The following is a 27,730-nucleotide window of genomic DNA, read 5'->3' as shown; positions in this document are numbered from 1 at the left end:
GCCCGGAGCGCTTTTATAGCCCCTGTAACCACCCTAAATGACGTCGGCAAGGGGGTAGTGCTTCTCAGGCGATACATGGGGAGGAAAAACACCAAAACAACGACCTGACAACACAGCAATACCGCAAGATATTGCTTGTACTTTGATTAAATGCACTAAAAGTTGAATGTGCAACACCTGTCTGTGTTGTATATAAAATACATTTATAAGTATTTTTTATTTTTCAAACCCACAAGAAATGGAATATTCCAGAAACGGGATCCCCAATACGTAATTTTCCAAATATGGTGCATCCTGTGAAGGGGGCGGGTCTTGATGGGAAATACTCCTTCCGGGATTGGCCGACAGCAACATGACGTTATGTAAGACAACAAACACAGAGGCTGTTGTGAAAACTGAAGAACTGGGATAATGGTCAGCAAAAGTACATCCTACACATCAAAGTGCACCAAAGATAAATTTGAACATGCAGATTTGTCTGCTCTGAACTAAATGTATCAAACAAACGCACTTAACCACCCACAGCTGATGTGTGTGTGTGTGTTTTAAGCTTTCCTGCAAAATAGTTCTTTAAAATAGTATTATCAAGAATCTGAACATATGACCACAGCAGTCTCTGATTATTTATTTATTTATTTTAAATCCTTCTTACTTAGACAGGTTTTAATGCATTTTTATAACTGACTGACAGAAATACCATTGAGGCTAAAACACAATGCTGCAAGTGTTTGGGGAACACCTGCAGCATTGGTACTGTGGTGTTACAAGTCCTGTAGCATCAAAGATTTAAAGTTTTTGATTTGACACTTGCTGAATATGTGAATGAATGAAATGCAGGGTAGTATAGTACTCTTCAGTCTGTGCTCAGAGAGCAGTGTGCAAATAATTACAGTTAGAATTAGATTAAATAAGAATAAATCAGTGTGGATAAACTGAAGAAAAAAATAGATAAATGTAAGTATTTTTGCTGGCAAAGAAATAGCCCTCTTTTTTTTTTTTAACTGAAAGCCTCTCTGGCTTATCTCATATGCAAATAATTGTTTTATTGACAGTTGACGGAGGACGGTGTCTAATTTGTATGCGATCCAAAACAATTTTATATAAACTCTCGCCAGGAATTCGAGAGAGGCATGTCAGTGCAGAGGCAGTTACGTGTGTAACATGGATTCAGGCAGCACTTGTACCTTGTGTGTGCAATCCAAGCGAGGGTGTGTTTAGTCGCAGAACAAGCTGAGAACCGGTTTTTGATGTGTACTTTTCCACGACAGCAGTTTGCTTTTCTCAGTGGTGTCCAATACACTTGTTCCTAAAGGTCTTCCCTTTAGCCTATGGCAGAGGGAATCCTGATGCCTATACCTTTATGATTTGTATAACTGGCTACAGGAATCACTGAAATGAAGCTTGACAAGGAGCAACCTATTAGACTCTATATTGCTCTTCATGTTAATTAACTGAGATATTCTTTGGCTTTACAACACATTTTCATTGCCACAAACACCCCAATCAAGATTTTTTTTTTCTTGTTAACTAGTCCTTAATGGAGAAGCAGTACTGTAGAACTAGCACAAGGACTCAATGGTGATAGCTTTAATAAAAAGCTATAAATGAGTTGAAACAGGGTGAAAACTCACACTACTATATAGGACCACTATAGTCAGGTGTACATTCAAAACTGTTGTATTGAGTTTTCCTCGTTTTGCTTGTTTTCTTCGTGCTCCTCTTTACTAAGCATTTCCCATGGCAGTCTACAGGCTACAGACAGGGCTATTGTTAAAAATTAAATAGGTGTTCTAAGCGTTAACATACCATTATCAAATGGTACAAAGTTTTTTAAATGTGCTATTGTGTCAAAGTGCATCAATGTAGGTTAAAGTACTTGTGTTTTGTTTCCCGCGCTCATGTTTTGTTTAACATTCCTGGTTGCCCTAGCAACGCCCCACCCCTTCGCGTCAGTGACGTCCTGAATTTGCATAGCAACGAAGATCGTTTGTGTTGTGGAGACGAGCCACTCAACGAGGCAAAAACAAAACCGGCTATTCAGCGTCGCCCGTGGAGGGGCCCCACTCAGCACGTCATTACGTCAGTGAACGCGCCGAAACGTGCGGTTCCAGGAAACAGTGGAAGAGTGAGAGCTCTTGTCTGTCGTGCTGATCTCAGACGGCGCTCCTCTCCGTGGAGCTGTCGGAGCAGCGGAATGAAAAAGGACACCAAACAACTCGTGTATCTGGTCGATTGTTTGAGTGTTTTGTTTGACTAGTTGGCAAGAGCAGCAACTTCCCAGTCAGCCACGCTGACCTGGACTATTTGTTTTGAACAATGTTTTTTTTTTTTTTTTTTTGTTCTTAGTAGATACGAATATAATGAGATGGGGATAAAAAATGGGTGAACAGTTAGCATGCAGGCCAAATGGTGACCATAATAATGATACACTAATAATCCGAAAATACCCCTATCAAGTTAATAGGCTTGCAGCAACACAGGGGAAAGCTCATTAATAGGTGAGATCATTTTCGCATACCCTACCTTACACCCTCATAAAGCAGGTAACGAAATGTAGTTGGTAATATAATTTTTACACTCACAGTCTGAATTGCCCTACTTTATGTTTGTTTTAACAAATTATAACAACTATTTGTCTATTTTACATGAACTTTGGAAGCTGATGTCACTGAGTCTAAAAATAAACTCCGCCGGTCTGTGCACATGCACGCTCGAGTTGCTTTGATGAAAACAAGTCTTTGAGCTGCAGTGAGGGGTGTCTGCAGTTATGTCCGACCTTTGAACCCATCTGGTCTTGAGCCGCCAGCGACTGAATAGGCTCAAGCTGACCACCTAATGATGTGCCGGTAAATAAGCTCAGAGGGGGCTTGACTGCCGGGAAGCAGCCGGGAGCGCAGCCCCTCTGAACAGAGTGAGGGGGCCCCCCACCCCGGCCTCCCCCCTCTATTCACCATCCATCCCTTTCACTTCAGTGGATCTGTGAGGTCATCTGAAACCTAAATATAGCATATCCAGCCTATACAAGCCCTTTTCCTATAGGAGCTGATTTACAATATGCGGGAATAAGGCTTGCATAATTGGTGCCAATAAACTGCATCAACACAACTGAACAAAAGCAGTGGTGTCGTCTCATATGTGATCATCGCAGGGAAATCAGCCATCAGTTAGTAATATTCATAGAAAAGCACAGGCCTAATATTTCCAGTTCTCAGCAACAACCCATTAGGGTCATATTACTGGCATACTGGCTATTGGTAAATTATAAATACATGAACAGATCCTATCTGTATAAACTCCTATTTTTGTACCAGAGGTGGGTCAAGTGCAGGGGTTGGCCCTCCTCTTCATGTCGTGTAGTGTCTCTGTCTAGTGGCCAGTCAAGCCGCAGCTAATGACGCTGTTATCGGGTACAATGTGTGACGGCCGAGCTTTTTAGCTCGTGTTTCACTTTCTTTTGTGACTGTGAGTGAGTGGGCCACACACAGCCACACGTCCGTCTGCGCGCTCTCTGTGCGCCACAGCGCGCCCCTGTTCCCCGGAAATGCCATATATGGCTCGACCGGTCCATTCGGCTATTGGCTGCTTTACTACAGCGACGGTTCTGTTGCTGGAGCTCTATTCGTATGCAGAGACAGGTGAAAGGCAATGTGATGTATGGATGACACTTTACTCAGCAGCTCATAAGTAATCAGCCCTGTGTGCTGGAAGCTTTGTGAATTAATTAAATTATGCTGGGTTTCACAATATTGCTTCAAATGATAAGCTGGGGCAGTTGTTTCTATAATATTACATTGTAGCCTCTAGCACACCAGTATTGTTCTGATCAGGGCTATTCGGAACATTAAGTACTAAACACTCCAGGCCCCTTGTTTTAAAGTGTTTATTAATATACTGCATTGCTATCAGGTGCCTTCGCCTGCAGGAACATCTCTGTTGCCACAAATGCGCCAAGACAATTAAGGAACGTCTCGAGAACATATGTGGACATAAAGGGAACATAATGTATATGATGCAGATGCTGCATACATGAAATGACGTAGTTCATTCATGGCGATGGACAGCTCTTGTAGGCGGGGGTGTCCCTTTATACATGCTCACTATTGTTTGATATTTGAGTAAATAAAATAAAATAAAATAAAAAGGCTGCTTAATAAAGCTGCTAGACCATTTCATGGATTTAAATACAAAACTGGAAAACATCTGCTTGTTTTTTTTTCCCCCTCTCACCTCTCTCTCTGTGAAATGGTTCGGTCTCACCACACAGATTTCATTCATAAAATTCCAGCTCACTATAAAAGGCGGGCCTCTCCACTATCTGCACAGTTACCATTTATGAACCTGGCAAATGGAATATAAATAGGCGTTCAGCTGTCAGTTTGCTATTTAGAGTAGATAAACTATTCTGTCTTTTTTTTTTTATGCAGTGATTTTAGGTGAGAACATGCATCCAGACTCCAGCACTGAGTTCGACTCATCGTCCAGCTGTAGCACAGCATCGCCTGGTGGGGACACCCCTGGGTGCAGCCAGCATCCTCCTGACTCGCTTTCATCATCAGTGGACAGCGCCAAGGTACAAGCGGATCTGATTATCCAAAAAGAAAAAAAAATCCTCACCAAACGAGATCTTGCAGGAAAGCTGATGCATAAGGATAATAGAGACTGCATTCCTCAAATTCTTCACACATATCCAAGTACATATCTAAGTACATTTCATAGACAGCATTTTCTTTAACAAGATTACTGTCCCGTGCTGAAAATGATTCTATGCATTTTCAACAGTCTCCATGTATCTGTAGGAAATCCGTAAAGACAGCGCGATAATGTTCAGTCTTATGTCAGGGAAATTGTTTGTGCACGTCTTGGTCGTGACCTTTCATTTTAGAGAGATGATGATGGTGGTGATGATGAAAATGGGTGATAAGGATTTGATGATTGAACGTGAAGCTGATTTTGATGGATGCATAGGCAATGCTGATTTACGTCTTTTTTGGCATTCCTCAGCCAAATGATTGATGTACCATTTATGCACATGTAAAGGTCAGCCATGAACGTGGTTGCTTATTCATCAGATAAGCTAAATTAGTGTTTGACTGCATGCATATGTATGTCTCCCTGATGTTTTTTTTTTTCCCAGGATGGTGAGACCAGTGCAGCAGAATCCTTTGTTCCGACCGTGACTGCAATCTCAACCTCGCCGGATCTAAGGTGGATGGTGCAGCCGACAGTCATCACATCTGTCTCTCCGTCCTCCGGCCGTGCGAAGACCAAAACTCACGGCGCGACCCAGCCGTCTTGCCCGGCAGGTGCAAACAAGGCGAAGCCCTCCAGCAGGAAAGGGCAGAGAGAGCAGGTATGCAAGGAAACAGGGCGGGGTAATGGAATGTCAGAGTCAGAAATAACGTTACAGGTGGCCAATCAATCAAGCATGCAAGCAAGCAAGCAATCAGTCAGTCAGTCAGTCAGTCAGTCAGTGCATGTATCAATCAATCAGGCAATTAAGGACTCCTTATTGTTCTTCAGTAATATCCTATCCTGTTCCTCATCACCACTCCTTTACATTTATAGAGGTTAATATGAAAATTGAAGTATCGCGATATTTTAAACAGAACGCGAAAGAGGATACTTTATTTTGTTAAAGTAAAATTAACGTAGCGAATAGTGTAAATAAATAACTGCAGGGAGTAGCACATAAGGATTATGAATATAGACTGGATTATGTCTAATTGGTGCAGGGAGTCGTAATTACTGTTGGAGTAACGAGCACAGCACTGTTTGTGAATGGGATGAGGAAATCGCATAAAATGCGCGTTCACGCGGCTGCCTTGACCGTGCCAGTGGTGCAGCATTTTAACGCCTGAACTGAAAGAGAGCCTGCACCTACTAGATCAGTATTCCCAGCATACACTGCAACGATTGTGTGTTTTTCTTTCTTTTTTGGCAAGTGAGATGAAATTGGAAAGCCAACTGATGATATGGCAAGACTTAGTAATTTGAACTGGCTATTTCTGATTGATTTTAGCCTTCAAAAGAGGAGGAGGAAAGGAGGAGGATCAGAAGGGAGAGGAACAAAATTGCTGCAGCAAAGTGTCGTAACAGACGGAGGGAGCTGATAGACACTCTACAAGCTGTAAGTATCCTGTTTTATGAAACCATATAGAGAACATTCACACGGCACATGCACTCCTCCAAAGCTGAGGGCATATACAGCGCTGTATGACATGTCACTTGTCATTAAAGATCACAGGAGCACAGCAAAAAAGACTGCAGAGCACCACAGGGCAGCGCTGCTTTCATGCTTCCCTCATACAGTGTGTCTTTTTTTCTGATTGTGTCCCTCCACACCTCAGGAAACCGACAAGCTCGAGGAAGAGAAGTCTGCCCTCCAGACGGAGATAGCAGACCTGCTGAAGGAGAAGGAGAGACTGGAGCAGGTCTTAACCTCCCACAAACCATCCTGCAAACTCCCTGCACATGATGAGGAGGAGGACGATAATGAAGATGACGTTAACACAATGCTGCAGGATCCCCCAGCCTCCCCACAGCTACTGTCCATTTTAGAGAATGGAAAAACACCAGAGAGCAACACGACAATTGGAGAAGCCCCTGTTGGTCAAGACATGGATGATGTCTCTTGCATTCCTGCAGCAGCCATTTTGGGGAACTCCAACATCCTCCTGTGTTCAAGTGCAGAAGAGGGGGCTCTGGAGGACTTAAAAGGAGATGACCTGGATGACTTGGTGCCCAGCCTGGAGATGGCAGTGACTTCTGAAACGGCTGCGTCTGTCCCTGACATAGATCTGAGCGGCCCCTTCTGCCTCTCAGACTGGGAAACCCTGTACAAGTCCGTGGCGAATGACCTTGAATCTTTGAGCACGCCAGTCATGTCTTCCAGTCCTACTTGTAGCAATTACCGCACAGTGTTTTCCTTTAATTACTCTGAGATTGATTCCTTTGCTGAGGGCTGTGAGAGCCTCAAAGGCAGCCTCGGCGCGTCTGAGTTAATGAAAGATAGTCTTAACTCTCCAACACTTCTGGCCTTGTGAATGCAAACAAGTTATGCAACAATACTGTAATTGTATTCTAACCAGTCAGCAAGCTATGATCTTTCTCAAATAATCTTTTGTAGTGTGAGTTTTGATGTTGTGTAAATCTAAACATCAAAAGTTGTGTAGACGACATGTTTTCTGTGGTTGTAACAGGGTCGATTTCTTCCATAAACTGCTGGTGCAGCTCTCTGAGGTGAGACTTTGTGCTGGTGTCAAAAATGCATGCAAATACTAGTCATCTGTAACCCAAGAAGAGGTGGTATCTCGTGTTTTTAAAATCCCTAAATGTGATGTGAAGTTAGATCATTCTCAATAGCCTACTGTGTGTGTGTAAAACTGTTGACAAAGATGTGTTGTAACAAGTAAAAAAAGAAGGGTTACTAATGTGTAGCGTATAGATGTAACATCTTGCTGTGAGGTGTCCTCTAACTTGACGTTTTCCATGAAAAATATCATGTATCACGTATTTTATCAAGATGTATTTTATGACATAGTTTATTTTTGTACTTATCAAAAACGATCAGATGCAAAAAACTGTATAATGCTGGAAATAAAACAAGACAGCTGCAAAGAATTTGTTGTTGTTGGCCAGGAATATTCTTTCAGTCATTGTACATGATGTTCTGCTGCAACTGAGGAGACAAGTTCATGACCAGTTGAGACACTTTAAAGATGAGAAGTCCTCAGAAAAAAAAAGGAAAATCATCTGGAAATCCATGACAAACCAAGCCAACTACATGTGCTTAAGAGGATTGTGAAATATGATTGCAAGCTCCAAAACACCTACTAAAAGGACCTCATTGTGAAATGTTTTCTCAACTGCTATTTCCAAGGTGAACAATGAACTTTGGACCTCAGGCTTTATGGATGTGGAACCCTCATAAAATAGTACATTTCAATATTTGCAATTCCATAACAACTTAGCAAACTACATCTGCCAGAAAAAAAAGACCATTAGATATGATATAAAGCTCCAGAGCAGCTACTAAATAGACCTCATGGTGAGATGTTTTCTCAACCGCTGTTTCCAAGGTCGAGTATGAACTTTGAATGTCAGCTTTTAAGCCAACATGGCTGAGCACAAAAAAAGAAAACCTGAACATCTACAAAATTCTCTGACAACTGTTCAGTCTGCACCTGCTGTTAAAGATGATGTAATATGCTCTAGAAAACTTACTAAAAATATTAAAGAAGAAGGTCAAGAATGTTATATTAATATTTTCAGCTCTCTATGAGTCTATGCAGATGTCGGCGCGAGTCTATTTCCGGATCCTGCGTTACATAAAGTACAACCATCGGGGACTGGATCGTGTTTAAAATGAGTGGGAGCAGCAGAGAAACAGCAGGTTAATTATTTATTCATAGCTCGCTCTCGGCTCCATTATTGTCACGGTCAAGGGAATCCGATTCCACAGCAGCACAGAGCGTGCTATGCGTGACGTCAACACGCGATTGCCGTATCGTTTCACTTCCCTTGACCATGTTTAGGTAATTGCAGTTGTTTTGTTTCCATGGTGACGGGTGTCGTATTTTCGGGGCCGGGAGTGGAGCGTGTTACCGGAAAAAGTCGAAGCAGGGCCGAGCTGGAGTGTTGTTTAGTGTAAACAGACGAAACTTTCGCATCACGTGCTTGATGATAACAGGTCTAATAAATAATTTGACAGTACCAAGGCCTTTCTCGGAACCTTAGACAGGGCATTTAATGCTGGCACCATGTTTTGTTTTGTTCTCGAATGAGCGAATAATGTTTCAAAGCGGCAACAACAGAGCAGTGGATACACTTAATGTAACCACATCCAGCGCACAGCACTACACTTGACTCATTTACGCATGGCAGACAACTTTTGTTGATCATTTTCCAACATACAAGCAGTTGTCAGTTTATTAGGAACACCCTGCTAAAACTAATGCAGTCTAATGTTCAGTCCTGCAATAAATCCTCCATTCATGAAGGTTATAATATTCAGTTTTCTCTGAAACTGTGTCTAGACTGCAGTAGCTTTAGCTGAGTTCTCATAAACTGACAGCTGAGAATATTCCTCTGCGCCTGAGTAGCTGTGAGAGAAGTGCAGTCTTTCTTGTCATCAGTAGGGGGAGCAACAGGGCGAGCAGAGGAAAGCACCAAAGCAATTCAACCTCTCTCCATTGCACCTAGTGGTGTAACAGAAAAATATGGGCCCTGTACATATGCGGTCCCATTGGGCCCCCTTCCTCACTTAATATGTCCATTGTCATGCCTGTACATAATAACTGAACCAGCAAGTGAACACATTCATCTGTAGTGGTTATTAGGATCATCAGGACTTCAGTTATTTAAGAACGTGCACAATCTGAAATCAGCATATTTCAGCCCTCTTCTGTAAACATGATTTAATTTATATTTATAGAGGTTAATATGAAAATTGTCAACTCACTGTATTACGATAACTAACTTGTAATACAGACAGTAATGTTAAATCATAACTCAGTCTCAGTGAGTTAACGGTAAAGCTGACCAAACCACTACAGTAAGCTGATCACATTTAAAACATGTAAAGCTATCACTGCTATCTGCACAATGTGCATTACAAGCATCTTAAAACCAAATAATATTGTATAATAATTATAATAAACAATAAAACAAACTACTTGGTGTTTGTGTGGCAAATCTCCTCTTAGCATAAACTGCATAAATGCTGCAAGTGGCTGTCTGAAATTACTTTTAGTGGCCACTTGCTGAACTCGGTTTGTCTGACGTTCCACCATTCCCCTCACTACTACACCACTGTTTTTAATCAGCCGAGTGTGTGCGTGATGTCTTCGTGCCCTGCTATTTTAGAGTGATGATGGATGGGCCTGTCAACAGCTCTGATGTCTCCTGACTCACTCTCTGCTCACTCCACTTGTTCTGTCAGACCCTGTGTGTCCAGCAGTGTGATGCTTCTCATCTCCATAGTCTGTTTCAGAGTTGTTAAATATCACATAGCGAGAGTTGTTCGCAACCAACCATCAAGCCACAACCCTACTGTCTGAGATGTGAGCTAAAGGGGAAGAATTTTTATTTTGAGGCAGGGATTGAAATCATTGCCTGCTGTTACTCTGCTGCTTGAGGAAGAATTTATTTGTCTCCTATGTCCACCATAGAAATAATATCCCATTTTTAAGTAAAGTACCACATTTATAATTTTATTCAAGTAAAAGTACAGGTGAGAGTACAACTGATTCAAATATTACGAGCAAATATCAAAAAGCAAAAGTAATATATCTAGTAATGACTCCTATCAGTATCACAATATATGAGATACTTGGCTTGTTTAATCTCTTAACATCCAGTTTCTAGTTTTATTTCCTCTAACTTAACGTTAAGGTTGTTAAATCCTATTATCCCACTCTGTTTGACAGTTTTGTGTATTAGTATTATGTGTCTCCAGCTCTTTATTGAAGATTATTATGTTTAGAGTATTTACAGTGTTTTTTTTTCATGGCTGCACTATTCCATCAAATGGAAATATTCAATAAGTCTTGTGCATCACTTTAAAAACATTTCCCCCAAATTCAGCCTGACGCATTTTGTATCTTTGGAAACTTTGGCTTCCCCATTAGGATCTGTGTACACAGGGAAGTACACAGATCTTTTAATAAAAGATAACTAAGGATTTCTTTAGATTTGTGCACTGACACCCTGTGTTGATGCAGCTTATGTAGTTGTCTGCCATTTTTGTTTGTATAGCACCTTAAACTAATATGACCTGTGCATTGTAAGACACTGATTTGATATTACTGCTTCATGAAATACAAGTTTGAAGGGCCATCTCCCCGCTCACTGCAATAATGTTTCACGTTAAAGTTACTCCCAGCAACACCAGCAGCCTGTAATATGTCTCACATTGCCTGGTTACATGTCTCTATTCTTCTGTTATTTGTTGTTTGCTCACTGTTTCCACCTGTGTTATCTCATCCTCATACACCTCTCCTGACCACACTGTTTCCTGCTTGCTGTGATATTCCCAAGGAAGTGCTATATTTACATGGATAAATCAATGTCATACGGGTTTGGAAAGGCTGGGTCACCTGACATGAGCAAAGCTAGGAGAGAGAAACCTTGTACCAATGCCAAACATGGTGTTGATGTGTACATGAACTCAAACAATACTAACCGGTTCCAACTGGAGATGACAATTCCAGTGACACAGAAGGGAAAAAAAAGATCTTGTGCTGATTTGTAGTTTTCTTTTGAAATAACTTGCCTGTTTCTCCATATCATTAAATTGATATGTAGAAAACTGCAAAGATTTGATTTCTTTGTGCTAAAGAAATTTACTTTTCACAGACTATATGAAATGGTGAATCCATTCTTAACAGCACTAATAGGGAAACACTGGGAACTTTTCACTCAAATGGAAACAGGATTTCGGGGCGGGCGGGGGGAGCGTGAGAGCTGACAGCCTTTTGTTGAGATGAAGAAGAGGAGGAGGAGGGTTTAAAATCAGCACCAGCACTCAGTTGGTGCACTAAGTGATTGATTTCAGTGAACAGAGTTGATAGGAATCTACAACAGCCTCAATCTATTAAAGAGGGCATGTATCGTTTATCTGTCTTATTTCATAGCAAAAAAAAAAAAAGTTTCAGGCTCTGATTGTATTAATCATGTACAGTATTTTTATGCATGTTATTATTTTACTGCATGCATTAATTTCTAGAGCTGCATAAGTTAGACTCTAAGAACATCATTGAAGAGTTTGACGTTTGCTGAATGAACTATGACAAAAAGAAGAATTTCCATTTACTCCTAAAACTGTTGTAGTCATAAAATGGGAAGTATCATTCTTTAGTAACACACCATTTCCAAATTAATTCCCAAAATGGCAAAATGCAGGGCATCTATCATCCAGTTTTAAATAAACTGACTTAAAATGTGAATCTTTACGTGTTACTAGACGCATTTTGACGTGATCTACAACTGTCTGAGATTATTTTGAAGGAAGAAAAAAGGGAAGGAAAGAAGCTTATTAAATGGAGCGGTGGTAAAAATAAAGTTTGTCTATAAAGTCTGCAGTATGGTGGATGATGAGTCACGATTGCGTCTGGAGGTGTCTGGTTTGCTGGGTATTTCCCAAAAATGTGATGTTGGATAATATTATGACAAAACATTTTAACTTTAATTAAACACAATTTAGGAATGTAATATTCACACTCTAGCATCAAATGTTATCACAAACTCTAAACCTGAAAAACAAAAAATAGTTACATTGTTTTTACCTTCACTTCTGACGCCCACACACCAAGAACTCTGCATTGGTTTGGAAAAGCTGCAAAACCACAAACTGCACTCGCTCTCCATTCATCATTTGGGCAGCTGTTGGAAACACAAGATTAAGTTTTAATGCAAAGACTTTCTGCAGGATTGGAATAGACACAAACGAACTTGATATGGTGAGATGTGATTCTCAACTTCCAAACGGGGCAAACTAACCACAAGCTTTTAAACACTTTGTCATTGTCACAACCTGAATCAGACCCTGATTTTCCATAACAGCAATGTTTCCAGTCAACTCTATCGTTACACGTTCCGAACTTGTTTCTTTAAAGGTAATGTTTAAAAAAAAAAAAACACAACTTTTTGTTGAACAAATTAAGATGCTCTGCATACTTGGTCTGCATATCCAGACTGGTATATTTTTTCACTGTGTCATTATCGAGGCTTATTGTTCTTGGCAGGGACTATTCCCTCTTAAAGGCTTAAAGTGCCGAATGGGCCTGCACCATGTGTGTTCGTGCACTGAGTGACATCTCTGGCTGCCTTCCTGCAGGCACAGACGAGCTCAGCTGAAAGTCTGTACCTGCAAAAGGACAACCTCTGTCTTGTCTTAATCATGGTGGTCCAGTACCCTCCTGATTTATGAAATCTATCTCTGCTTGTTGGTTCAGTTCTGCTTTACTAACCCCAAATGTCTCCCCAAAAATTTGTCATCTATGTTAAGAGTGACTGTGACGCACTAGCCCCCCCTCGACCTCCCCTCATATGCGAGACATAAATCACAGCAGAACCAAATTAGAATCTAAAAAAAGGAACAGAGAGGGGTATTTTGGTGAGCCTTTAATAACTCAGCTGCTTGTTCTAGGTGGAACAGTTGAGATGGTATCATGTAAAATAAAACTCAGATAATGGTAATGATAAAAAAATGCTGAGATATAATAAAAGGTGCACAGCAGAATGGGCTGTTCTTGCACAAGTTGTACTTGATTAAAACTACACAAAAAAATCTACATTTTATTCCAATTCGAGGATAACACCTCAGTTGTGATTTTGGTATTATAATCAACAGGTAGTGTAGATTTTGGCACCATCTTCATAACCAAACAATGCATTCTAGTCATGCACAACCCTACCCTTTACAAAAACATAAAATAATAAAATTAAAGGGAGAGAGCAAAACACGCAAGGATAATTGTCAGTCTTTAAAGAGTAAAACTGCATGTGCCTAAGGTGCTGTGAATAGAAAGGCTTTAGTTGTGTAAGAGCAGATGTAGTTAGATCTGTCCACACTAGAGGGAAGCAGTAGGAAAAGGCATTCAGAAGAAGTTTTTCTGGAACTTTCTGGAACCACCATCCAAAATACTTAGACATGATTTTGTGCATGTGTGTTGCAGTCATTATGTTCCATGGATCAAGTGAAATCTTAATTGAGGAGAGTTTAAAGAGAACAAAACAGGGTTTTATTGCAGCCAAAGCTACATGTGCGAATACCCTGCATGATTTACTGCATCAAACTTCCTCTACCAGCTGAAATAATACGATTTTAGCAGTCTGAAAAAAACGATGCTGATCTTCTCTTTTAAATGTGCAACAGCTGGGATGAATCTGTGCAAACATCTGAAGTCAGCTTTGAGGGCCAAGTGACTCTGGGATACAGGATGAAAAGCACAGTGAAATAAATGCATTTGAAATGGGTCTTAACAGTAATAATAGCAGTTGCAATCGTAGGGTTTTTAAATTCCACTTTTTTCCTCCAGAAAAATGGGAAGTGATGACTAAACCAGAGAATAAGGAACTGAACATGTGCGCATTTATATGTTTTCTGTTTTACTTGTGAAAGAATTGTAAATGCTTAGTTCTCGTATTTATTGGCTAAAAGTTTTATTTGATTATTCAGTAGCCTACTTCAGACTAGTTTGATAAGACTAATAGGACAAATAGCCAAGTGGATGATTTGCTACTTCTTGGGGTTTGCAGTTATTTAAGATTTTAAACCTCGTCTGAAACTAACCAGGCACTAACTCACATCCTTCCTTTTTCTTAGATAATCATAAACAATCTGATCTGAGGGATTTAAATGTAATTTAACTCTAATAAATACAACAAATAATGGCATGTGTGTGTGCTGCAGTTGCACAAAATTAGGTTGTTTATTTTTATAACTTTCATCCAACTTTTGCTTATTTCTTGTGAAACATCTGACACTCTCACCTTTTTAGACGTCTTCAAATCCTTCAAATGAAAGACTTAGAAAAAGAAAAAGTCACCTCTCTTGCCCAAACTAAAGCCACAACTTGTGAGGAGGGGTCACAAGCAGAGACTGATTTGTTCAAGGGACCACCAGCCAAAAAAGTTTGGGTGCTGTGCCACATTGAAGTGCTCAAATTTCTTGCACCTACCTTGATTAATGCTTTTGTCAGAATTGATTTTCACCTCCACTACAATACTGCATGATAGATTATTAATAAGTCAGCAGTTGGACTGATAGAGCTCCATTTTCTCACGCCTACCTTCTGTCAAATGATAAAACACCTGCAGCTAAGACGAGAGTATCTGTGTTTATAGCCATAGCTTTATTTACTGACTCGTTTATGGCTGTGGGCGTGTGTTTCCCCATGTCTGCCCAACTCTCTCTCTCTCTCTCTCTCTCTCTCTCTCTCTCTCTGTGTACGTCCTTCTGCTGAAACTTTCCTCTCCTCCAGTCTGTGTATGTTGTTTTTTTTTTTTTTTTTTTTTTTTGGTTGCTAGGGGTGGAGCAAACAAACCTCCGTGTCTTCAGCCCTCCTCTTACATTATTTTCATCCCATGCTTACGTCTGGGGCAGCAGTTCCGCATTCCCTCACAGACAAGCTCGGTACTTAAACGGGCTGATGCAACGACTTCAGCTAGTCCCAAAACCTACATCCGACTCCTGACTCCCCGCACCGTCCCACCATTACTGCGGATTTTGGACGCACGACAGGTAAGTCTGAATGCGAGCCATCGAGCTGTGTGCTGCTACTGTTTTGCCTCCTCTCTTTGTTTTAATGCTAGTTGTTAGCTTACTGGCTGTAGATATTTGCATTTTTTTCTCCTTTTTTTTTTTTTGGAGGGGATACTTTTCTCACCACGTTGTAAAGACTCCACACACTGAATTTATTTAGTTTGTCATATTTAGTTTTCAGCGCGGTATTCGTGCCAGTTGATATCAATAAACGAGGATGTATTTTCACTTCGTGGCTGTAAAAGGGAGGTTTTATTAGTTTTTAAAGTTTCCCGTGCTCTCACCGCAGAAGTCGGTTGGTTGCTGCCATGACCCGTAAGTACGTTGTTGTTACAACTGTTGTAGCAACTGTCGCTTCGGCTCTCGTTATTTACGGACCCGTTAGCTAAGTTTCTCCCCAACTTGTGTCGGACTGGAGGTATTTTCATCTCGGTATTCTTCGTTTCTGTGTTGCCACACAGGAGAAGTGTCGGTTAGCCTGGTGGAGACAGTTATGTAACGCTATACGCGCCACACGTTGTGGGTTTTTAAAGTAACTGCTTGCTGAGCGAGCGAGAGTCAGCCTGGTCCACCAAACTACACGGAGTTTGCGAGGTTTTCGAAATTCACATGAAAGAAACAGGGGGTTTAAACATCGGTTTACGGCTGCAGAGTGATGCCATTTGTCTGCACCGTTGTATCATTACGATCGGCTAGTTCATCCAGGTCATCTACCTCAGTCTAAAGCTTAACTTGAAAGTGAAGACCTCGCATGCAGCTGCAAGACAGATAACATGCTGAGAATACGAGATTTTCAAAATGACTGATAAAAGATGAAAGGGATTTCGTGTGGGAATGGATCATAATGGAGTCATAATTATGATTTGTAATAATACTGCTAAACATTATTTTTTAGTATTGCTTAATATATCTTTTATATTGTTTTGATAAATCGATTAATTATGTCTGTAAACTAAAAACTGCCTTGATGATGGCTTTCAATAATTTGAAAAACAGAAAAAAAAAGATGAAAATACATTTGAGAAACAGGAAACAATGTTTGATACTTTTGCTTGAATATTAATAAACCATAAAAACAGTGTTTGGATAATTTTCTGTGGATTAATTCATCAACTAATGTTTCAGCTGTCATAACAATAATAATACTCCTTCTGTGAATAACAAGGATGACCTTATTACCTTTCTACAGCGTCCAAACACAGTTGCATCATTGACAGAAGACGACTGACAAGTTTTCTCTGAGTAAGTATTGTGCATTTTAAACAGTTTTAGACTTAATTAATCAGGGATGCCCTCCAGGGTATCGCCTTCTGCTGAACTAAGAAAATCATTTTTTGGCATAACTAGTTTATCTTGAAACATAAGTACTGTAAATGAAGTGTGAAGTTTATTTGGCAGCATGCGAGTGCAGCCAAGAATGTGTGCTCAGATTGGCTTGTATTTGAAATCTTTGCTTTGGCCCATCAAAGTGCTTATGCTCAGTATGTTTAATTGCATTTTTCTGGAAACTGGCTCAGGGAAATTGTTTGTTTGTGTGTGTGTGTGTGTGTGTGTGTGTGTGTGTGTGCAAGCCTCACATGTGAACTTGTGTACTACCAGATAAACAGACACCGGTACTACACTACTTCTTCATCACCACAGCAACAACAGTAGTTTGTTTTAGTTGTGGTGTTGTGATGAGCTAGAAAATATCATCCCCATGTCCACATCAGCGTCTTTAAAAAGATTTATACTTTACTGTGTAACATTAACTCTATCTGGTCCAGAGGTAGTTCCAGTTAACTGCCCTTGTTGGCCTGAAGGTTAAAGGCCAGTCGTGGAATGGGAAATATGACTAGCAGAGGTGGATCATGTGCATGCGTGTGGGTTTGTGACTTGCAAGTTCATAGGTTCAGTGTTTTCCTATACAGTGAGTGCATGCTCTTCAGCTGGTGCAGCGCTTGCTTGTACAGCTACATGCCATGCAAGGGAAACTATTTATGTGTGTTCTTTATATATGCGTTTCCTTTGTGTCTTGATCTGTGTTTGCGTGTCTAAGTGAACGAGCATGTGTTGCAGAGGGTTTAAATGCCCCAGCGCCTGCCCGGGCACATCCGTAGGATGGTTTCCGCATAAATGGAACGCTGCAGTGGATTAATGGGGAAGGGCTGGCGAGCCGACAAGCAGCGCAGGGCCGACAGGGCTGAGAGGCTGGACGTGGGCGCACAGGGTTTATTTTAAGTAGAAATGCCTTCCAGTGCGTCTCGGGAGAGCTGGAATTGCCAAGCTGCACCCCACTACACTGAATAGACAGCAGACGCATTGCAGGCGAGCAAGCCAACTATGCAACAGCTAGGCTCAGTGATACTAATACTAATGCTGGGGGAGCAGCTATTCGCTGCTGTGGGTGTCACATTATCAGTATCACATTGTAGTCCCCATAAGCCTTTCCACATGGTTTGTAAAAACAGTATGTCAAGACAGACTGAGTGTACACTGTGGAAGCAAACACCCAAATGTCCAAAGGTGTAACTGAGAGAAGAGCCATTAAAGCCATTTTTAAAAGGCCTCTACAGAGTTATGATTTCCAGATTTCTTGAATTTCTTTTGGACTCAACGCCAGTTTTCTCTGCACAAAAAACGATGTTGTCACTAAATGTCAATCTAAACATTGACCTTTAGCTCACAGCCGATAAGAACAACAAAAGGATTGAACATGTAGTACAGTACAGACACTGGGGCTTGTTTAATCAGAGCAAGCGTCTGCTTGACGTTGGGAGGATGAGGAAATATCAGAGTACAAAGTATGAAACAGCATTAAAGTGACAACCGCATGTTACATAATAATGGCGATTGCTTCAACAGGGAGCATTAAATCTAATTTTCTGTACGTGGTTGACTAATATCTCATTGTCAGGGATTGCACATACAATAGCTTAGATTTGTCATGGATTTGAACTTCCTACATATGAAATGGCTTTTGTCTGTATTTTGTATTTTGATTCATTTAATCCACGTCTGAGACACGTCAAATCTCTGTGCCACGCCAAGTCTAATCCTGACTTATAACCTGCAGAAAAATAGTAACATTATAATAATTCAACCAGGACCACCCAGACGCAGAATATAGAAGTGTGACTGTTTGAATGGCATGAAGCAAGCCAAGCAGGAATGCAGCCAATGATCACATAGTAATGTTTGAATGAAGGCAGCCACAGTCCTCACGCTTTGTGCATATCAGCAGGTGCTTTGTGTTTGGATTTGCCTGAAAAATTTCTCATTCTTAGGCTGAAGCCGACAATAAAATGCAATAGTCAAACTTCCTGCTCTCTTGTGTAATTTCACTGCGAACAAAAGATAACCTCTGCGTGCACTTGCACTCCAGCTTTGCTCACTGCTGAGACATCCAGTCTGTAATTGTGAGGAGAAATTAAGCTTTATCGTCATCACTGACTATTCTGCAAGGTTAAATGCTCATAATTGTATTGAATTGCTATGGGAAGGTTTTGCTATCTGCACAAGAGGAATTTCGCAAGGTTCTTTCTATCTATGGCAGCTGTGGAGCTCATAAGAATGGCCAAAAGAGAAATGAAAGCTGAAATGAAAAGAGATTCTATTTTCTGTTGTGATAAACACTTCCACTCCCACACACGATCACCCTCGAGTTTAATGGCTGGAGATGACCGCACCATTATTACGCCGTTATTACGGTGCGTCCCCTCTTTTCCCGAGCCTGTGTCCTGTCTTGTCCCTCCAATGAAAATACAACGAGAAGTTGCAGGAATGTTAATACTGTATATTTGGACTGTCCTGTCCCTCAAGGAAAGTCTGTGCCAACTTTCCTGGTTTCCTCAGAGGATTGCGAAAGGCTGTAACTCAACACACAGCCTGACTGAATGCAGACGGTAATGATGATCGCTCAGACCTTGGCCAGAGATTGAGAGAGTGTGCCTTGGCCTTAGCCTCCACGCTCATTGTTCATTTTCAGCGCTTGTGATGGAGTTAGAGCTGTAGAAGCTATTTGCAAGAGTTTTGCAACATGCTGGTGTGTGTGCCCGTGCAATGCCTTATTAGTCCAAAATTAGACTTAAATAAAGTACACTGACAAAAAGTGGTCAAATAGCATCTTGGAAAGTGTGCATGTCTTTCCCGTAATGCTATGATCCAGTGATTTAAAGTTGAGTAGTCTGGCAGCACAAAGATTTTACTTTAATTCTCAGGGAAAGACAAAATTAGCCAGCAAATACTTTCAACTCCTGCTTTCAGTCACCAAAATTACTGCGCTGGTACAATTTAGCTGTTAGTGCGCTCCTTTTTAAAAAGCAACAGTATATAAAGATAATGAGCAGCCTTTGAAATCACCCTGTACCCCCCACCACCCGCCCAACATACCTCTCCTTCACCGTCTCTATAGGGGATGAGGATAATAGGGCTTCCAGTCGTGCTGCTGGCGTTTGGTAAGGGGCTGAATTCCTCAGTACAGCTAATTGCTCTCAGGAATGACTCAGGAAATGGACACATTCGGTCGAGCTGTGGACAGATACAGTATGTGAGCAAAGAAACCACCGGATTGTTCATATATACATGTGTGTATATATAGGAGACACTAACTGCCTGCACATTCACATATAGGAGCCCTCACATGCACTCTCTGACACACACTCTTCACACACACCTCCAGCTAGCCACAGCTCACATGCAGTTAGATTAGTTTTGGGCTGAAGCCAGGACCTGTGTTGAGTACGGTTCTATATTTCATAACTAATACATGACATTTCTGCTCCCCGCCCTTGGCTTCAGCTCGTCTCCTCTCAGTTAGCCCTGAGAGGCTGCGGTGCCCACACTGCTGCTGGGCTGTGTAGGTGTCTTTGTTTGAGGCTAGTGTGGGCCTAAAAGCTGTGGCACTGGCTTTTCTGCTCGACTGCAAAAGCACAGTAACCGCGTTGCATCATCAAACGCTGACCACTAATCCTCGGCTGCAGGCTGCTGCTGACAGAAAAAAAAGAAGAGAAAAATACCCCTGTTTTGAAAAATGTAAAAATCACTTTGACTCATGCTTTTGGGGTATAATTACGCCCTGCGAGACATGCATCAGCAAACTTTCCCTGTGTTGTACAGATGAGACTTCTTCAGGGTTTCATGTCTCGAGGCTTTACGGGGTGTTGAATTTGCAAGGGGGATTTTCAGTCGCTTGTGTGGCAGGTTGAAAGAGGCGGAACAGATTAAACATAAAACAAACTTTATACTCAACTTAAAAGTCAAGTCTAACTCAAAAGCGAAGTACGTCAAGGGTTTGTGTTGTAGTTTACAGCAGGACTGTGAAGTGTCTGGAAAGGTGTGTAACACGCTTCTGTGTTTCATAATTGGTAGACATCTTGCTTCACACATCATGTCACCTTTGTGGGTTTTTGATTTATTTTATGTGATATCATGCAGACAAATACAAGGTTTATGTACTGAAGTGTATGTCTGCATCAGTGTGTGTGTGTGGCGAGGTCTGGCCTCAGCTGCATGTTTCAACAAGCCATAGCGAGGAATGGGGGCTTTCCTTGCAATATGTCTGAGTGAGCAGGGGTTCAGTTACAATGTACTGCATGTGAATCAGTCTAGCAGACATAAAATAAGATTATTCCTGAATTGACTTATTTTTTCAGCGTCAGTTTCCATTGAAAAATCGTGTTTGTCCAGGACGTAGCCTAATCCGAGTCTGTAAACTGGTCCTGAGTGTCTGGCCAGCTTGGATATTGGACTCCATTTTGGCTCTGAAAGCGATTTGCTCAGTCATTCCTAATGGGCGCTTCAGTTCCTGTGGCTGTTTTCTCGGCCCAGGGGTTAGTTTGGATTGCATCTTTTGAATTCCACTGCAGTTATTGGTCAGCAATGAGCAACATAAGAAAAAACATAGCATACGCTTTAGTCATATGTGGAGGTCTTCTGCTCCTGTTGGCTCGATTTCTGGACAGATGCAGCTGTTTAGATGCAGGAAGGAACATCTATACTATTAAATATTTTCAAATGTGTTGATTGTTTTTGTAAGTCTACAGAGGCCTCTACTCTATCAAAAACTTTATAGTAAATAATGCAGTAGTTCTCTCACCTCAGGATAACGATATATTGTCTGGCCATTTTTTAAAACAGCCTTCACTCTCATTAGCAGCCATATGGTTTGCCTTGTTCTTAGACAGCCTTCCTGCAGAATGAGAAGGCCTTGGCACCTTCCATTCCTCCACCTCTCCTGGGAGTTTCAGAGAGAGGGAATTTTGTCTGAGAGACATTTTTACCAGGGCTGTCTTGTTCTTTTCCTCTCCAGCAAAAACAACAGGCTCCTGCCAAGTGCAGTGTAAATGGGAGTATACATACAGTGGGAGAGAGGGAGGAGAGGGAGAGAAAGAGGGAGAGAGAGGGAGAGGGCAGTCAGGATTTAAATAATAAAATGCCTCATTGGACACTGGCTCCCCACACCAACTTGTCCTTGGAGTGAATAAATCATGCAGACTGAGGGTGGTAGAGTCAAAAGAAGTATGGAGATTAACTGAGAGACTTTTGACTACAGATGTACTGACTGCATCTTCCTTTAGATGTACAGAAATATCTAAAGTTTTACGTCATTAATATAGAAAGTTCAGATGCTACATGTTGTGATCTCACCCCTGAGAAAGAAAAAAAAAAACAAAGCAAACAAGTGTGAGAACAGCTGTTTGTGGTTGTACATCTGCTTTAGACCTAATCTGCTTGACTGTTTTGCACCATACTTGCCACCCATCCTTGCTGGTTGTTAAACTAATGGATTATAATGCACATGATACAGTATAAAGAATAATTATAAGCAGTGTGGGGAATGCATATCTCTGTGACAACACCAGTTAGCAGAGAAAAAACACTACTGACACTCACAGTTGATTTCTTCTTGCTAAAAATGAGCTGATTTGGTCTCTGCCATGCACGACAGTAAACCCCAATCCAACTGTAAAAACACTTTGAGACCAGCCCATAAGCAGGGTGGAGTACATTAGAATAGAGTTACATAACCCTGCTTTTTTCATTACCTCCTCTATGGCTTTTGTATTAGAGCAAGTCTTTCAAACAAAAAAAAAAAAGTAGCAAAGAAAGAAAAACTTGGTATAACTTACAATGCAGTCAGCTAGTCAGCCACCAGCAAAGTCAGCTGTTTTCGCAGCACCTCACAATACAGGTCTTTGTTGGTTCCATATGAGAGGGGCTTTGTTCGGGAGGTTCAGGTTCGGCCGAATACTCAGGAGGCAAATGTGAATCAAGCTGCTAGAGTAGAAGTCACACTGATATCATCAATCTTTTTTAAAACTCCTCGTAGCTTTGGGTTTGGTTGGTAATCCTAGCTGACCCTCTGTCAGTGTGCCAGGGTCGCTGAGGTATCAGTCATGCAGGGGTTTTGTCAAAAACAGATTTGATCCGTCCAGTGATTCTGTCTCTGTAACACTGGAACATTTCATCAACAGAAAATATGAAATGACGGGTTCGTCTTGGCCTCTATTACCAATTTACATACTGGACATTTTTTGTTCTACTCCTTTTTTAAAATTTTAATTCTATTTCTACATAATTACTGGACGGCAAAAGAAACAATTTCTTGTCAGACTCTGTTCTCACTCTGCCTTTCCTCAGAGATTGCAGGGATGGGCAGGGTAGAGTCGGCTCATGTTACACTGTTCCCATCTGTAACATTTGTTTTTTATTTGGCCATCAGACGTTTTCCAACTCTTGGTCTTACAATAATTAGAGAGACGTCTTAATTCTTCAGCCACTTCCTTTAGGCCTGTGCAAGTTCCCCTTTTTCTCCTCTCTGCCCCTCATTCCTCTCTGATTACATTAAAAAGTGCTGCGGTCAAACCCTCTAAACTACCCAAAATTGTTGAAAGAGGCTGGTGCTGGAATGCATGAGTGTTACCCGCTCTGTTTTGACACAAATGCTTTTTGAATCCTCTTCACAAGAACTGCATGAACATTCAAGAGGAAAACCCTCCGGGTTAATTATCAGAAGCGTAAGTGTAGTAGAAGAAGAAGAAGAAGAAGGCCATTGGTTTATGTGATCAGACCAGATCATGGCTTCCCTTTGCATGTGAAGCTACAGAGATGAGTATGTAGCTGCTGACAGTGTGAAGTTTGTTTTTTCATCGGCTGCTGACTAAGAAGATAACACAGCTGTCAAAGCTGTCAACGTTTGAATGCATTCTTGGAAACAGCAACCTGTATTTAGAAAGATGTTTGATGACAAGGACTGAAGACAGTAAATTAATCTTTTTTTCTGGAGGAATGCCAATACTAAAAGATCATAATAAAGATAAAAGAAGCAGTCACATGAATGCAATATGATAGTGGATGAAGCGTATAATTGTGTGGCTCATATTATCAGCATATATACGTTTTTGACTAATGGGATCGGGGGGGTTTAGTGCATGTACTTATTTTTCTCTACCAAATTTTGCAGAATTAAATGTAATTAAGCTGTCATTTTAGGCCAAAGGTCAATAAAAAAAGAGGTGTGTACACTTTGCTTTCCACTGTGTGCACTGAAAAAGTTGCATTGAATTTTCATACTCAGCGAATTATTTTTAGGCTTAATTCTCTCCACCTAATCTTACTCTTCCTCTTTTCTCTCTCTTCCTCTCTCTCCCTACAGCGGCGGTGGTGGCCGGGTCGGACATGATGCCGGGACAGATACCTGACCCTTCGCTGGCGGCGGGCTCTCTGCCCAGCCTGGGCCCGCTGGCGGGCATCTCGGCCACCACACTCACTGATCAACTCAAGCTGGCTGATTTCCGCCAGCTAGGCACCATGTTGTCCCCGCTGCATTTCCTGGGCAGGCTGGGGAAGAGGCCGCTGGCCATCAAGACAGAGGTGAGAAGGAAGAGAAAAAAAGGAGAAAAGAGGAAATGGTGCTGAAGTTGGATGTGTGAAAGAGATCAGGTCAGAGGGCAGAAGCAAGAAGGAGGGTGTTAACTTTGGGATGTTTCAAAGCCTCCTGTCAAGGCAGATTTTTATCATTTTCTTGTCAGTAAAGAATTAAATGATCCATTTAAATAACACATGCAGGGCATTTGCATTTATGCTTGTAATCTGAAGTGACTGACAGAATAAGAGAAAGAGATGAATATAATGATGGAAGTGACTTTATATTCTGGTGCCAGTTGCTCAGAAACAGGGTTTTTACAATGAATTAAATGTCAGAAAAGTCTGACAGCTAATAAACTTTTTTATTTGTGGACATATAAAATGAAGTTAAATATTGTATATAGAAGCATTGGTCTGAGCTTGTTATGGGACACTGTAATTTGTATTATTTCCATGTGAACAACTAGATTAAAAAATTGTATAGAAGTATACATATATACTGTTTGTGGGCTACTGTTGAAACTGATGTGATAGTACAGTATAAGACTTTGCCCCCTCTAGTGCTTGAAACAAGAATTAATGCAGCGGTTGCACCATCATGGTGATCACTACATTTGGTTGTTCAGTTATGTAATTTAGAAAGTAATTATCATAAGTTTTTTCCCATATATAATCAAATAGTAATAAGAGTCATATGATGCCTGTGCCTTGTATTAACAGTACTTTGTGTTTGCAGATGGATGAAGATGAAGAAAGGAGGAAACGGAGACGAGAAAAAAACAAAGTAGCAGCAGCACGATGCCGAAACAAAAAGAAGGAACGGACTGACTTCCTTCAAAGGGTGAGTCCATGACACAGCACTGCAGACTGATGAGCAGAAGTAGAGCAGCTGAGGCCAGTAGCCAATGATAGCCTGACTTAAGCTAAACCGACCTGCTGACTGTTCAAGCCATCCAACCCAACTCAGAGACAACACGATCAGGATAATTCAAACCCAGTTTAAACAATCAGGAGAACTGCAAATACACAACCCTAAAGCCATACTTCTCATCACTTTTCAGAAATGCTAAAAACAAAGTGTCAAACTATAGTTCTAACAACTCTGAAGTACTCTGAACTATTTATTTTTCCAGTAGTACCTAATAATGTAACATCTCTGTCCAGGAATCAGAGCGTCTGGAAATGGTGAACTCGGAGCTGAAGGCCCAGATCGAGGAGCTCCGTCTGGAGAGGCAGCAGCTAATGGTGATGCTCAACCTCCACCGGCCCACCTGCATTGTGAGGACCGATAGCGTCAAAACACCCGAGAGCGAGGCCAACCCCTTGCTGGAGCAGCTGTCCTCTGACAACAAGTGAAAGCAGGAAGCCAGGGACACAGAGTCCCTGAAGCCCATCCTAGCATCACCGTGGCAGCCATTAAAATGAAAATATAACTGGCAATATCATTTCTAAATAAGCACTTGAGCTCCAAGCTGGAGACTTTTGGAGACTCTGCCCAAAGACCTGAGGTTGTAGGGCATCTTCTGTACTGCTACATGAGCTGGCTCTGTCCTTTGGAAGACTGGAAAAGTCCAGTTTCATCTCCGCATTAAGAGTTGTTGTCAACACTTAATGTGCTGTGCCTAGTTGTTACTTCAACCATCTCTACATAAAGGGACCAATGTAAACCGTAGAGTACGACTGGAAACGACGCTGAGGAAACACACTAATATCAATATGGTGCTCTGTTACAAAAAAGCCCTGAATAAGTTGTGTGGCATTTTTTTCAGTGCAGACGCCCACAAAGGCTTAGTGTTCTGCAGTTTTCCTTTGTATGCTAGCCGAAATATACAGGTGTAGAGTTTTTAGGATACAATACTCAATACAAGTACACCCGATGGAGTAGAGGTTTTTTTTTTTGTTTGTTTTTGTAATGTTGATTTCTATACCCTGCCTTGACAATGGCAGATACCGGTTGATCCGATTTGTGGTGACGCTGGCGTCATGAAAAGCACATATACACAAAATGTTTACACCCATGTTTTTTGGACTTGTTTGTCCATTATTGTACTTGTTTTATACTGCTTTGTATACATAAACATATATGAAATGCTTATTAATCACTTGATGTGATTAGTCTTTTCAGTCTTTCCAATCTGTCTCTGTCACGTTGCGCTGTCAAACAGCTGTGAAAACAAGCAGAAATCTTTTCAGCTGAGCAGCAATTCAATGTCCGTTCTGGACCTGTATCTGCTATGTATGACTCTGTTACCCTGAATAGATTAAATTTTATTTTCTAACTACAAGAATGTGCTGTTTTTTTTATTGCAGATGTGTGAAATCTCACGTCTGGGTTTTTTCCAGTGAAATTAATCAAAGTCATTTTATTTTTCCTCCCAGTCATGACACCAGAAACATCGAATGACAAAAGTTGTGCAATCATGTTTTCTAACAGCTGACGTACGTTGCCAAAGTCAGGGATTTACTTTCATTTGCAAAAGTCAGAAAAGGTCAATCATGCTTTTATGTCTTCCAGACTCGACTAAGGCAGCTCCCTTTGTTCAGAGCTCAGCAAGAGACATGTCTCCCACCTGCAGACAACACAAAGCTACTGAGTTTTTGACAGGACACATTTTAGAATGGACTTTTATCTTATTTATTTAAGATTTCGCACTTTAATGCTGCCCAAAGGCTTTCCTTCACTGTTATGTAATTGTAAATGAATTTTTATTGCACTTCCTTTCGTACCGTAATAACTCGCCTTTATTGGCCATGAAAAGGTAAATGAACAAGCTGTCCGTGGCTAAGACGAGCAGAAACCTTTAAAAGTAAAAAGACCTCTGACATAACGGTCTTCATCTGACAGCAACAGAGGGCGTACTAAATAAAAAAGAACTCTTTATAGTTTCAGAGCCTAAAATGACCTTACAACTGAGCTGAACAGACACCTCTGATAGACCTGGGGGCGCTTTACTGAACTGCATCTACCATGTTGTAGCTACAGTGTTAGTATGAAACAGTTTACGGTCAACGGCTCCACCTACTGGACATTTTTGTGCATGATTTGCCATTGACCCGATAAATCAATTTGCCTTCACATGATTACGCTGTTAACCCACTGATTAATTCGTGGTTAGCCACTGTAAAACAAATGTGACAGATTATTTTTTTCACATAGCTCATTTTCCTTGTTTTGTAAATCGTTATTTTTTGTCTTCAACCGGATTCTTCTTCGACGGTTTTTCTCCCTAGCAACAACCTTTGGTTTTCTGCGTTCAGCGTTCTTTTTCTTCTTCTTCCTTTTTTTTAAGTGACAAAACTCGCTCAGGTAGGCGTTTGTTTTCTTAGCCTTGAACAACTGAGACAATTTTACATTCCTGGTAAACAGCGAAGTGACTTTAAAGATCAGGCTGTCTTTAAATACAAATTCAGATGAGCTGTGTTTTAGTCCAGTTTAGAGGTTTCCCTCCTCACAGACGTTGAACTCCTCTAACAGCCGCTTCCTTCATGAAATCGACCCCATAAAATTACTCAGTGGTATAATCATTAGTTTAGTCCTTCATTGTCTCAGCTAAGCCATGTTAACTACAATGAACAAACTATTTTTTTCATGCTGTATTCCCACACTACACCAGGCTC

At 41.1% G+C, this 27,730-nt stretch overlaps 2 protein-coding genes and 1 long non-coding RNA gene across 3 annotated transcripts; 2 read left to right on the top strand and 1 right to left on the bottom strand.

Moving 5' to 3' along the window:
- Positions 1 to 3,614: 3,614 nt before the first annotated feature.
- LOC121199316 lies at positions 3,615 to 14,776 on the bottom strand. Its single transcript, XR_005896439.1, has 3 exons — positions 14,494 to 14,776; positions 12,285 to 12,381; positions 3,615 to 4,582 (listed from the first exon to the last, which is right to left on the bottom strand). It is a non-coding gene; the product is annotated as an uncharacterized LOC121199316 (long non-coding RNA).
- LOC121199315 (proto-oncogene c-Fos-like) lies at positions 4,439 to 7,098 on the top strand. Its single transcript, XM_041063873.1, has 4 exons — positions 4,439 to 4,570; positions 5,135 to 5,350; positions 6,020 to 6,127; positions 6,348 to 7,098. Exons 1-4 carry the CDS (start codon positions 4,442 to 4,444, stop codon positions 7,041 to 7,043), a joined length of 1,149 nt encoding a protein of 382 aa, XP_040919807.1. The 5' UTR covers positions 4,439 to 4,441; the 3' UTR covers positions 7,044 to 7,098.
- Positions 14,777 to 15,108: 332 nt separating the features above from the next.
- Positions 15,109 to 26,397, top strand: LOC121199314 (jun dimerization protein 2-like). The gene is made up of 5 exons (XM_041063872.1): positions 15,109 to 15,244; positions 16,455 to 16,507; positions 23,901 to 24,118; positions 24,849 to 24,953; positions 25,277 to 26,397. Exons 3-5 carry the CDS (start codon positions 23,924 to 23,926, stop codon positions 25,466 to 25,468), a joined length of 492 nt encoding a protein of 163 aa, XP_040919806.1. The 5' UTR covers positions 15,109 to 15,244; positions 16,455 to 16,507; positions 23,901 to 23,923; the 3' UTR covers positions 25,469 to 26,397.
- Positions 26,398 to 27,730: the final 1,333 nt, after the last annotated feature.

The sequence above is a fragment of the Toxotes jaculatrix genome, chromosome 19, assembly GCF_017976425.1.
Source record: "Toxotes jaculatrix isolate fToxJac2 chromosome 19, fToxJac2.pri, whole genome shotgun sequence".
Taxonomy (NCBI): Eukaryota; Metazoa; Chordata; class Actinopteri; family Toxotidae; genus Toxotes; species Toxotes jaculatrix.
The sequence above is the reverse complement of the archived record's forward strand: the minus strand, read 5'-3'. Positions and strand labels throughout refer to the sequence as shown.

Excerpts from the sequence above, each read along its gene's own strand:
- LOC121199314 (XM_041063872.1), top strand. The coding sequence starts at position 23,924 with ATGATGCCGGGACAGATACCTGACCCTTCGCTGGCGGCGGGCTCTCTG. Across the intron at positions 24,119-24,848 it reads CGCTGGCCATCAAGACAGAG|ATGGATGAAGATGAAGAAAG; the intron begins GTGAGAAGGAAG and ends TTGTGTTTGCAG. Across the intron at positions 24,954-25,276 it reads GGACTGACTTCCTTCAAAGG|GAATCAGAGCGTCTGGAAAT; the intron begins GTGAGTCCATGA and ends ATCTCTGTCCAG.
- LOC121199315 (XM_041063873.1), top strand. The coding sequence starts at position 4,442 with ATGCATCCAGACTCCAGCACTGAGTTCGACTCATCGTCCAGCTGTAGC. Across the intron at positions 4,571-5,134 it reads CATCAGTGGACAGCGCCAAG|GATGGTGAGACCAGTGCAGC; the intron begins GTACAAGCGGAT and ends TTTTTTTCCCAG. Across the intron at positions 5,351-6,019 it reads GGAAAGGGCAGAGAGAGCAG|CCTTCAAAAGAGGAGGAGGA; the intron begins GTATGCAAGGAA and ends GATTGATTTTAG.